This window comes from Eptatretus burgeri, chromosome 3, assembly GCF_056783735.1.
Source record: "Eptatretus burgeri isolate ZD-2024b chromosome 3, Ebu_testis_v1, whole genome shotgun sequence".
In the NCBI taxonomy this organism is placed as follows: domain Eukaryota; kingdom Metazoa; phylum Chordata; class Myxini; order Myxiniformes; family Myxinidae; genus Eptatretus; species Eptatretus burgeri.
Window position 1 is genome coordinate 18,971,264 of NC_140963.1, and position 13,659 is coordinate 18,984,922.

A 13,659-nucleotide genomic window follows, 5' to 3' on the forward strand; every position below is an offset into this window, starting at 1 on the left:
AAGCTCAAATGAGCTAAGATCCTCGTCCTATTAATGATGACGTCATAAAAACGAATATGACATCATTGTGATGTATCAGGTTTGTGATAAATTATCTGTGCTAATGCCCGGCTTGATTCCCGCAAACAAAATTCAAACAGCTTGCGCGTGGGCTTTCTGCATATACATGGCAAGTTTCATGAAGATCCAATGAAAACTCTGGGTTGTGAAACAAAAAATAGGAATGACGTCATAAAAATTGATATGACGTCATAGTGATGTATCATTGCGGTAATTCATCTCTGCTAATGTCCTGTTCGATTCCCGCAAACAGAATTCAAAAAGCTTGCCGAGTTTCGGAGATAATTTTTTAGGCGATTTCCATTAGCGGAGATATTTTGACGTCATAACTTTTTTTTTCTCGGAGGAATTTTCAAAATCGGAGATGGTTACTGTCTGTGCAGGGTATTTTTACATATATATGCCAAGTTTCAGGAAGTTTCGATGAAAACTGTAGGCTGTGAAACAAAAAAGTCCACAAGAAGAAGATGAAGAACAACAACATGAGCAAGACTTAGAGATCCTCCACGAGGATCTAAAAATTAATAAATCGAAAGTTGGATTTGTTATCAAACATATGTTTTATCACATGAAAATCGTTATAGGTTGTTTCAATGAGGATGGAACTGTAGACGATGTTCTGGAGCACAGAATTATTTTCAGTCAGTAAACAGAAACCCGAAGGTAAGGAAATGACCAAAGATGATAGAAGTGGATCCAGTATTGAAGTTCTTTCCTTTGGATTACCCATGACTGATTGATTGGACAGCATCTTGACTGATACATAAGTGGTCCAGACAGAAAGGAGCATTAGATGGCAAGGAAGAAAAAGGTGGGATCCAGAGATCGTTTGCCAAGCTAATGATGGATACACAATATCCTATCCCAAAAGGCCTCAACAAATTTCCTGGCTAGTGAAAGAGGCAGTAAGTAGAAAGAGAGTTCAACTATATTTAGAAATTTCATCGGTTATAAAGAGCAAGGCCTTCGTTTTGGAGTTGTTGCTAATTGAGGGATGGAAACACAAGGTCTTTGCATGAGCAAGTGATTGTGTAATGGATCATGGCTGCTTTGAAAGTCTCATAATTGCAAGTGACATTTTTTTTTAATTCACTCTAGTTTGCGACGTGTTATTTTGAGTGAACACAAATCATGAGTAAACCAGGAAGAGCAGATGCACATTTTAGGGAATGGAGCCATCATTACCACCATATACAAAAAGGACAAGTTAAACTGTGAGAACTACAGAGGCATCAGCTTGCTAAGTCACATAGGGAAAACCTGAACTATTATTCAAGGAAGAATGATGAAGAAATACTGGACGAAGTGCAAGCTGGATTTCGCCCAGGAAGATCAACGGTTGATCAATTATTCACACAAAGTGAAATAATAGAAAAATTCCTGCAAATGAACAAAGGATATAAATTGCTGTTATGGAGACTTTGAAAAAGCATTTGACCGTTTGGCAAGATGGCTTATGGACGACACTTAAATTCTTCGGCTTCCCAATTAAAATCAATCCACTTCAGGCATGCTACAGCAAACCAAAGAACACAGCAACAGTGAATGGAAATCTGACTGATTGGTTCAGCATGACAGCTGGAGTCCATCATGGATGTGTGACATCACCTCAGCTCTTCAACTTGTAACGCTGCATGCAATACATGATATGCCACAAGGAGTTAACATCTCTGAAAAGTTAATATCAAACCTACAATTCGCAGATGACATTGTCTTGCTTACAGAGATGGCAGAAGACCTGCACATCCTTGTAGATTGTGTTTACAGTCGCAGTGGTACTCTGGGCATGAAGATCAATATCACAAAAACAGACAAGTCATCAGTGGACACCACCCAAATCAAATGAATATCAATAAAATGGGATAGCTTTAAACCGTGCACGGGAATTTACTTATTGGAAAAAGGGGGAGGAGGGTGTACCATAATCACAGGATGGAACATGCACAGAAGACATCCAACATAGAATTGGGAAAGCACTTGGAATATTTCAGTGGCCACAAAGTATTTTGACAGCAAAAGACATCCAACATGGCACTGAAGTTGAACTGTATCAGGTCCTGGCTCTCACAATCTTGATATATGGGTCAGAAACTTTAACATTAAAGCAAGAAGATGAACATAGATTCCTTGTTTTTGAAATGATATGCCTTGGAAAAATAATGAGAGTAACTGGGCTGGACAAAACAAGGAACACTATAATAATGGAATCCTTGAATGGAACACTAACCCTAACATTTTCTAGTCTGAATATAATGTTTAAATGAGGATGGAACTGTGTGTGTGTGTGTGTGTGTGTGTGTGTGTGTGTGTGTGTGTGTGTGTGTGTGTGTGTGTGTGTGTGTGTGTGTGTGTGTGTGTGTGTGTGTGTGTGTGTGTGTCAAGTATTTTTGTGGCCATGCTCGGGATTTTGTGCTTCCCTTATGGAAAAAAAAAACATCTACATTTTCTCCACAAAGACCATTTAAGTGGACTGAAATCAGCACCATTATCAAATGGATACAAGGACAACTTTGGTGATGTCAATGACGCCACCCATATTGTGAATGAAGTAAAAAGCGGCGATCTGGGCTCCAGTTCTACTTTGCAGAACAGGTAAGGGTTGATATGACCTATTACTCTATCGATTCCTCATCATCTGACGATAAAATTAGCAGTGATGGTAGTGACAATGATATGCTTGATGATATGCTCATATTGATGATGCAAATGCTCATAACCACAGATACCAACATGAATGGACCTGCTAAAAAGTGGCGAGAAGAAAGGTAACTATCGAGTTTTACGTTTTTTTTTAATCCCCTCTTCGAATATAAAAAATCATAAGTAAATTATCTTTGAGATTAAATGGATCAAAATGTAACATCATTCACATAACGGCAAGCATTAAAGGTAAATCAACGTGTGTTCATCAAGACAAGTTTATGATTGAAGGACACACAAATCTGCACCATTGATTTTCACTTGCAGTGCTATTTATTTGATACTACCAGAGGTACCCGGCATGGCCCGGTGCTGTTCCAATCCTGTTGGCATTTTGAAGAAATCAAAGTTTGGTTGTTGTTTTTTTTCTGGGGGCCTAAATCACTTCCCTACACCTTCTAAGGAATGGGGTCGTGGATCATTTAATATTACCTTCCACAGAACTACAAAGGCCTAGGCCAGGGGTCGGAAACCTGCGGCTCTTTAATGACTTCAGTGTGGCTCCCAAGCCTGATCGATAAAATCCCCCTTTTTCTCATTATAAATTAATTTTCAGAAAAATATTTGTGAGTGTCGTGAAAAAACTAAATAATACTTGAGAACTTTGGCAGTGATAAACAGGAAAATGCATCCGATTACCAACAAATTATGTGAAAAAGACTTACACGTTGTGCTCCTCGCACAGCCTGCTCTCCATTACACAGTTATTTTCACCATCTTTTCAGCAATATTATTGCTTCAACCTGTTTTTCAGACTCAGTTTACCATTCGAACCCCCCTTTTAAAAAGTTAGCGACACCCTGATCCTCACAGGCAGGTAAGCAATAATCCCATAATGAACGATTTGTATGTAAATAACAAACGAGTTGCTGTTTTGACAACACCCCCTTCAATGGAAGATGCATGTGCATGTGACGTCACCACGTTTGATGTCCGCTATCTTGGAGTACCAACAAACAAACAAAAACAAAAAAAACTACACATGCACTGCATCATTGTATTTACATTTGTTAAAATGGTGAATTTTTGCTCATTATTTTGTTGTGGCAATTATGCTGATAGGAAGGATTGGTTGTCATATCATCGACTGCAGATGGCACAACAATCCAAGGATTTTGACTTGGAGGCTTGACTTGTGAGTTATGAGGGATGTTCAAGAGGGATGAGATTGTCACGTCCAAGAAACGGGGTGTGGGTGTGTGTGTGTGTGTGTGTGTATATGTATATTTTTTATCGTTTTTGGTCCCATCTCACAATGGTGAAAAATCACTTTAAAAATTGAAAAATTCTGTTAGCTGGATATGAATTTGGATCTTCACCAAAACTGAATCAATTCATCCTTATCACATGCCCAACTATGGAATCTGTCCATAACATTTTGAGATATCGTGCTATATGTCGTTATAGCCCTTTCTCTCAATGGTGAAGTAGTCTCACTTAAATTTATTGAGCCTTTCTCTTAAATTTGAAGTAGCCTTTCTCTCACTTAAAAATTCCAGTAGCCAGATCTGGATCTTCACCAAAATCGAATCAGTTTGTCATTGTCACACAGCTAACCTGGCCACCAACTTTCATCTGAATCCATCAACAACTTTTTGAGATAGCCTGCACACAAAAAAAGACAGACAGACAAACATACAGACAGACAGGGGTGAAAACATAACCTCCTTCCACCTTCCGTAGCCGAGGTAAATATGGGTAAGCTGATTTGATGTACTGAAGAAAATTTCATGGCCCCTTTCATTGATACCAACTCAATAAACATGTATTGCATTACAAATCAATGTGTGTGTGTGTGTGTGTGTGTGTGTGTGTGTGTGTGTGTGTGTGTGTGTGTGTGTGTGTGTGTGTGTCTGTCCTGTTATTCAATTATTGAAATAAGGTTTACATGCATTGCAGCTCTTTAGATATCAGGTTTCTGACCAAATTTGAAAAAATGGCTCTTGTTATTTGGGTTGCCGACCACTGGCCTAGGCACTATACTATAGAGCAGGGGTCGGGAACGTGTGGCTCGCGAGCCAGGTATGGCTCTTTTGATGATTGCATCTGGCTCGCAGATAAAATTGGAGTTTGAAACTTGGAAAGCCCAATATTTCTCGCAGAAGCTTTACCTCTAGTTTGAATGGTGTCGTTCTTCATTCACGTGCAGGGCTGAACTTGGCAGAAGGAGAGAAGAAAAAACACCTCCGAATTGTCTGAAGCGGTTTTTGTTTCGTCCAGTCATGCGGCCGACGCGACTCGTGATTTCGGTTCCTCCAATGACGTGCCGCCGCCGAGACGCGTCACGGAATTCATCTCGACCAATCACGCGCCACCGCTGAGGCGACTCGTGATTTCGGTTCCTCCAATGACGTGCCGCCGCCGAGACGCGTCACGGAATTCATCTCGACCAATCACGCGCCACCGCTGAGGCGACAGCATCCCAGAGTCGGCTGGCCGCGCCGCACCTCTCGAGTATGTCAGCCCGTGCGCAGGCCAGCCAGACTCACTTGGGTCAACATCTCCCTCCCTCTCTCATTTGCTCAAAGCTCACCCTTCGACGAAGAAGATGGCGAAAAGAAAAAAAGATGAGGAGTATCGTACATTTCAGGACGAATGGGCCGAAGAATTCGCCTTTGTGGAGAGAGCAGGTTCTGTGGCAGGGGTCGGGAACGTGTGGCTCGCGAGCCAGGTGAGGCTCTTTTGATGATTGCATCTGGCTCGCAGATAAAATTGGAGTTTGAATAACTTTTTTTTTTTCATCATTTTGAAAAACAGACAATTTAAAGATGCATGCACAGCAAGTGAGCCCACTCAAAACTTTGATCTCCACCAGTTAGCTGGCTTCACATCCAGTCTCCTACAGTCATTCAAAGCACACTTTGGAAAATTTCGTGAGCACACTCGTTTTTTTGAGTTCATCACCCATCCAAACGAGTGTTCACTGAACACAGCCGACCTGAGTTACATTCCTGGTGTCTCCGTCAGATATTTTGAAGCAGAAGTGGCTGACCTAAAGGCCTCAGACATGTGGGTGAATAAGTTCAAGTCACTGAATGAAGATTTGGAAAGAATCGCACGACAGAAAGCGGAGTTGGCGAGCAAGCACATGTGGACAGAAATGAAAAAACTTCAACCCGAAGACGAGCTGATTATCAAAACTTGGAACGCGCTTCTTGTCACATACCTCACACTGCAGCGTGTGAGTATTGCTGTATTGACCTTGTTTGGATCTACATATGCATGTGAGCAGTCATTCTCACATCTTAAAAACATCAAGTCCAACCTACGATCACGTCTAACGGATGAAAGCCTCAACGCTTGCATGAAGCTTAACCTCACCAAGTACCAACCAGACTACAAAGCCATCAGCAAATCCATGCAGCACCAGAAGTCCCATTAATGGTGAGTATTATAACAACATTATTTAAAAGAATAAATTCAGAGACTTATTATACTCACATTTCGTTGAATTCAGTCTTAAAATATATTATATGGCTCTCACTGAAATAGATTTCCAAATATTTTGTTTAATGGCTCTCTGAGTCAAAAACGTTCCCGACCCCTGCTATAGAGCAATGAAAAAAAAATTCAACTTTTTTTTCGAAATTAAAATATATATATATATATATATATATATATATATATATATATATATATATATATATATATATATATATATATATATATATAGTTTTCTTTTTGTCCAAAACACTCCGCAGCATTCATTGATGAAAATCTGTTGGGCATGTCTGAGGAATATGGTGACAGCCACACAGACAGACAGCTCTCTTATAGTATAGAATATAGATGACAGTTTCGACATTGCAATCGCAAAAAAACGAGTTAGAAATAAATAAATTTTAAAAACGACATCAATCGTAATGCCGTGTGACACGTAATCAATCCTTGTTAAAACATTGTTGTTGCAAGCTCCAATAATGAATTTCGGCAGAAAAATTACAACAAAGTACCAACCACAAGTATGTAAAATTTCAGAGAGATTACAAGTACCACGGCTAATATATGTATACAAAACACAGTGCCTCATCTTTAATGCTTGATTTCTGTTTCGTGTATTTCTAACCACTATTAACGGATGTAACCCATAACTCAAGAACTATATGTGCTAACATTTTTGGTGTCCTTTAACAAAAAAAAAAAAAAAAACTTTTTTTAAGCTACCTCAAAAATTAGTTTTGCAACCTCCAACTTATTTTGTTGTGACAGGTCAAATAAGTTTATAACATAATAACTTTAAGAAGTAGAGCAAATGCTCAACATTTTGTTTTTGTTAAAATCGGACAACCCCAAAGCCATCCATAAAAAAAGATGATTCACATTGAAAAGCAACAACAGAAACAACTGCATCCAAAGACTTAAAATGACAATACCAAAACCTAATGAACCACTGATCAATATCACTGAAACAGACACCTAACCAAACATTTTGCAATTGTAAAACGCATGCACCAAAGGCCGGAAAATAAAGCGAAGCGAGTTTGTAATAAGTTGGTAAAATACGAACCGTTAACGAAGAACATTGTGACCACAAAGGTACTCGGAGGCACAAGTACAAATTGTTATTGCCAAAAAGATAAACTCTGGGGAAAGTATTTCGTTTGGTACAGACTTAAAACACCTTGAGATATTAGAACTGTGTCCTGCACAGGACTTTACTCCCACGTGCGTCGATTATGCAATGCAGCCAGCATACATTTCCTTTTCCAAGGTGCATGTTTGGAAACTGCAGCACTCATGACAGTTATCTGTGCACCAACTGCATGTGTGCCCTCTAAACGGAATGTGAAAGCACATGAAGGCATGGACCTTGCATAAGTACCAGAAATTGGATTACAGTTAAGCTATTCCCTTGAAATATAGATAAAATTTTTTACTATTATTAAGTATCACAGATGTAAACATGATGCTGATGTCAGCCTTGCACATTCCTCAGGGGCCTCTGCAACATCATTATGAAATTTCATTATGATATCCTTACTGCACCTTCGCAATCTCCTGTGAGGGGAAACAAAATAAATCAGAGTTAATTTGCATAAACTATTAATTTTAAATCATGTAGAATTTTTAATGAACAAAGTCCAACAGCATTTAAGAAATGGCCAATTAAAAAGGTCAACTTTATTGCTATGTTCATTTTTCATTGCACGAGAAGAAACAAACCCATCACAGATAATCACAGATGGCAGAAGAAACAGACAGCGGTCAATAATATAACCTCCGTACATCGAAAAGGTGACAATGAACTAACTTGCTAATGTTTTTTGAAGTCTTCATAGCTTACAAAAACACAAAAACACAAATAGTTATCATGATAATAAAAGCTCTTCACACAATCCACGAATGAATTAATACAGCAAGGCAGTAGCATCATCCTCCAATCTCAACTCCAAGCAAAATGGGGGTGAAACTCCAATGGGAAAAAAGTGAAATTAATCTGTCAATTTGTTATTTCAAGGACTTTAAAAAAGGTTAATTGTGCTGCACTCTTCGTTTCACTCAGAGCCAAAGCTCTGACCTACTCATTGCCCACCGCAAAATGGTGATGTAACATCTTGCGTATGGTAGCGTCTATGCCGCTGATACTGTGCCCCTATACCAATACTCTGGTACTCATTTCACCAACCTTGGAAGGATGACAGGCTGAGTTGACCCCACCTGGTGTTCATTCAGTGGCCAACGGGTCTTGAACTCAGGACCCTAAAATCCCATGCCAGCCACCCTAACCACGAAGCCAGCACCAGGCTTGTGGTGCAACATCAGGTGGCAGAGTTTTTATTTGTCTAAAAACAGTGCAGAAAATCCTGCTTTAGGCGCTGTCACACCTTGACGATTTAGCCAGCAATGGCAACGTGTAAAAATGTATGTAAAACGTTGGCAAACGCTGAAATTGATGTTTTTTTTTTAAGTTTTGGTCGTATTCATAATGTGTTGGTCGTATGCATAACATATTAGTAATGGGCACAGAACGTTTCGTTGTCTTATAGATAACTTATACCAACGAATGCTTAGCCTGTTGTCTGCGTTCACAACCTATGTCCAACGATAGTTTAACTTAGGCACAGCGCGCTGCACGTATCGCCGACGAACTCGTGGCGTAGCCTGTTAAAAACCTGCCGCATGCCGATTTAAATCATAACCGCCTGAGAATTGGAAGTGTCAACATCGCAGTCACACCTTGACGATTTAGCCAGCGTATGCCGACCTATGAAAAATGTATCTAAAACGCTGGCACACGTCGAATACGGTATGGGTAAGTTGAGTTTTCGTTAAGAGCACGCTGAAAAACGATGAAGTACGCTGTCATATTTCGTGGTACGTCTCGTACGTCGTGTAATTTGAAGCATGCTGAAAATTTTACGACGTACTCGCCGTATGGCTCTCACGTTCCACTACGCTGGGAATAAGTTGTAGGCACGTTACACGATCGTTGACACACGTCGACACAAGTTCCTTGTAAGTTACTCATAAGTCGAAACACGTCGAGGTAATGTTTAGCATACCCGAAACTTATCTTCTCTGTCAAGGCACGTTTTCTTTTTTTCTCCTTGGCTCCGTGAAGGCACATGACAAAATATGTGGTTGTTGTTTTTTTTTGTTTAGTCTATCACGAATTTTAAAATATATTCGGACATTTGCTTTTAAGTTTCGACGTTGACGTGACAATATCCTCAAACAGAAAATATTCACAGAGAAGGAACTAAGAATAAGACATGAGCAAACTGAAGAGGCAATCGGACGTGACGTAACGGCACGTGACGAAATATCGGAAGTTATTTTTTTTTTTTTAACGCTGCCAATACGCCATTATATGGTAGTTGTAAATTAGAAACACGTTCTGTAAGTTCTGTGGTCGTCCAGAAGACGTCAATCAAATACGTCTACATACGTCAATGTGCGTTGGAGGTACATAACACATAGGTTAGAAATAAGTTTTGGGTACGCTAAGCATTACCTCGACGTGTTTCGACTTATGATTAACTTACAAGTAACGTGCCTCGACGTGTGTCAACAATCGAGTAACGTGCCTACAACACGTTACTCATAGGTTATAAATAAGTTTCGGGTACGCTGATCATTACCTCGACGCGTTTCGACTTATGAGTAACTTACAAGTAACGTGTGTCGACATGTGTCAACGATCGCATAACGTGCCTACAACTTATGGCCAGCGTAGCGGAACGTGCGAGTCATATGCTGGCATACGTCGTAAAATTTCAAGCATGCTAGAATTTGAGGACAACCGCAAAGTACAACGATGAAAGCCAGCATACGACGACGTATGGCAGTGTTTTTCAGCGTGCTCTTAACGTATACAAAACTTACCCATAACGTATTCGACGTGTGCCAGCGTTTTAGACAAATTTTTCATAAGTCGGCATATGCTGGCTAAATCGTCAAGGTGTGACAGCGCCTTTACTAAATAAAATTTGGTAACGTTATTCACGCCCATTCTCCCATCATTTCAAAAGTGAATGTTGAGCTCTGTCTGCGTGTGCACCTTTTCAAATGCAGCACAGGAAGTGGCCACTGTAAACGGGAGACAGAAACACATCACGGTTGTGTATGTAGACACACACACACACACACACACACACACACACACACACACACACACACACACACACACACACACACACACACACACACACACACACACACACACACACACACACACACACACACACACACACACACACACACACACAATCCTTATTGATGTTATATTTGCTTTGCTGTACCATTGTTTCAGATATGTGCTTTTCCTGTGCGTGCCTGTAATATAATTAGTATTTCTAAGAGAACTCGAGTCTCATTGTCCTTCATTGCCAGCGCACGCCATAGTTATTTAATTAATGGTAGCACATCGAGCGATTCACTTGACGAGCAGGAAAGTCGAAAATTATAAAACCTCAAATTGCTGTTAAACAAACCTACGGACCATAGAGTCTGGCGCTCACTCACGGAGGACAGTGTTAAAGGCCGACCCAGTGAATGCAATTTTTTTATTTTTTAAAGAAGAAGGCGATTCCAACCAAAAGTAAACTAGATCTACTCCACTGATTTGAGCAATAAGCAAGAGCAGAACCGGTATCAGGAAACGATTCACTAGTTTCACAGCAGGCTTCCTCAGGCCAATGGACCCCGAGACTCGGCATGTGTCTGGCTTTTATTCCCGATATGAACACTTGTTTCCAGTCACGTGCTGGTTGCTCAAGGTCAAATGGAGGAATGCTTTTTTGTTTTGTTTTGCAAACCTCATCTATAATCATAAACGAGCAGATACATGTCTACGACGGTTATGGGGGATAGGACGGATGTCAATACTCGGTTACGGTAGTTTCTTTGGATGTTTTGCGCTGCATTCAACAGCTCAGTTTATATTGGTGGCGTGTCTAGGTGCCCATGGTAGCGTTTGAGACCGGTCGCTTTAGATTGTTGGCCTTGACACATAGTGTCAGATGAGGAACACGAACGATTTGACATATTCATCGTTTCTATATGACCTCCATCAACAGATTAACAACATGGCAGGATAAAAGTCGTAAATGCTGAGTTGAACAAACGTCCTGAACTCATGGACTTAGTTAAGTAAAGCAAGTCGTCTGGGACCCAGCAGTCGGTTTGCCACCGAACGCTGCTGATTGTGACATCATCAATTCCCTCTTTGAAAATTCTATCTATATTCGATTTTTTGAATCCGCTATCATCTGCGTAAATACATGGAACACATAATGTGAAGATTTTGGAAGTACGAACAGAACATGTTCGGAGAAAAGTGTTAGAAGTCCAGGCTTACGCCCATTATATTATGATGATGATGATGATGATGATAGTGTGCATCAGTCAGTCCATGTGTGTCTCTCCTCCACGACTCCAAAACCATGAAACCTAGCAGCCTGAAACTTTTCACACAGAATACTGGAAGTCCAGGGGAGTGCATAAGTGAAAATTGGGTGTTTGGGTTAATTAAAACACCCCTTTTTAAGATAATTAACGGCCTTATTTAATTATTTCCTTTATCAGGCGCATCCTCGGCCACCTCACTGTGGTGTTAATTCGCATTTTTTGGAGGGCCTGCTCAATCATGCCTCAACTTGGAACAGGCCGCAGCGATTTCTTGTGAAGAAAATCTTGAACTCAAAACCCTAAAAATCAATCTCTCCCTTAATATCCCCACCAGTGAAGCGACAGGTTGTATTTGCGAGTGCAAAATAAATGTCCAATCACATCATTTATAGGCTGCTCTGCTATTTTTTGTTTTTACTTGCACGTGATCTGGGGCTGCATGTGTGTGGGTGAGCATGTGTGTGCGCTTGTTGTTTTTGTGCTTCCGGGGCAGGAACATGGCCGATTTTGTGTCCGGGTTGGACGTGATGAGGTGTGTGTTGTGTGATTGTTGGGGTTCCTGTTGGGTGTTGTACACTTGTGGATGTGGTGTTTAGGATTAAGTGTTGTTTGTTGCTCACCTTATCCAGCCGTTTCCACCATCTCCACTTTTCGCCATTTGCATCAGAGATGTGTATTGTGTGGGTATGTCCACAGTCTCCCCAGTTAGACCACCCTCTCGGCTCTTCACATGCCACGTTTCCAGTGTCATATAATATGATGATACTGGAAGCATGGCATGAAACATCACCTGAGATTGGGTCTGCTCTTGCTTACTGCTCAAATCAAGAGTAGATGGAGTTTACTTTTGGTTGGAAGCACCTTCTTTAAAAATGTACAATCAAAACGGCCCCGATCATATACAATCAATCAAGGGAGGCGCAAAGTGTACCTCCCCTTATATGTTCTCGGCTTCGACTGGACGAAATCGGCTGCAAATTTCAGAGGTAAATCCTTTGTATGTTGAGGTAATATTGTTGTGGCCGGGGTTTGGCGGTGATAAACAACCACTAGTTGGAGCAGTAGAGCAGTCTCCCACAGAACACCCGGAATTTAGGTCGTGACTCTCGGACAACTCCAAAGGTCACGGGTCCCTTAGCGGACCGTAGATGCCAATATTTCGACCGTGTGGCATAGAGTTAATTGTCTCGATCTCCGATATACCCAAATAACCACGCAGTCTAGCTACCGGGGACACACACCCTCGACGGGCTCTGTCGAACCGGGTCGCTGTGGCGACCTTGATCCTGTGTAACCGAGCAGAATTACCAGAGTCCGTCGGACCCAAATGAATAATTTACGGCACGAACGGCCTTACTAATTCTCAATTCGCACTGTGCTGGGTCAATGAAGGAAAAACACAGACGACGAACTGGAACATTTAACACTGGGGTTTATTTTACAATAGGCAATAATCAGGAAGGGATACACAGAGCAGAATTATCACGAATAAAGAAATGCAATGTACAATGAACAAGGCACTTAACGATTCTACTTACAGACGGGGCCCACGGACACACACACACACACACACACACACACACACACACACACACACACACACACACACACACACACACACACACACACACACACACACACACACACACACACACACACACACACACGAAACTGGACCCCGTGGGTCTTTATTCGGTAGAGCTGGGCCGGGGTACCTTCCCGCCTCGTGCGGTCACACAGACTCCAAACCCCCACGGTGGTTCAAACCCACACCTCCAAGTCCACGGCCAACGGACGAGACCAAGCCACCATGACCGCAGACAAAGCCAATCGCCACCAAGACTGCAGATGCTCAGCAATCGCCACCAAGACTGCAGACGCTAAGCAATCACCACCAAGACTGCAGATGCTAAGCAGTCGCCATGATCACTCGCTACTCTTTTGAGGTGGGAGCGGTCCCTTTCCTCGCCTTCCGATTGGACGGTTCCATCGCGCGATCCCTCATTGGACAGGCCCACGGTAGGCGGGGCAACTCCCACCTTTCTGGGG

General features: G+C 41.5%; 2 protein-coding genes across 16 annotated transcripts in view; one reads left to right on the plus strand and one right to left on the minus strand.

Annotated features, from left to right (window-relative positions):
- SPEG (striated muscle enriched protein kinase) overlaps positions 1-13,659 on the plus strand; it is a 206,294-nt gene that overhangs the window by 178,370 nt on the left and 14,265 nt on the right. The gene's annotated exons all lie outside the window — the stretch shown is intronic.
- LOC147029490 (guanylate kinase-like) overlaps positions 6,767-13,659 on the minus strand; it is a 62,875-nt gene continuing 55,982 nt past the window's right edge. For 3 of the 5 annotated variants that reach the window (XM_085871997.1, XM_085871996.1, XM_085871998.1), the window contains exon 8: positions 7,765-10,290. In XM_085871997.1, coding sequence (XP_085728123.1) covers positions 10,204-10,290 — 87 coding nt within the window. In that variant the 3' untranslated portion in view covers positions 7,765-10,203. The other 2 variants (XM_085872000.1, XM_085871999.1) reach the window with 1 other exon arrangement.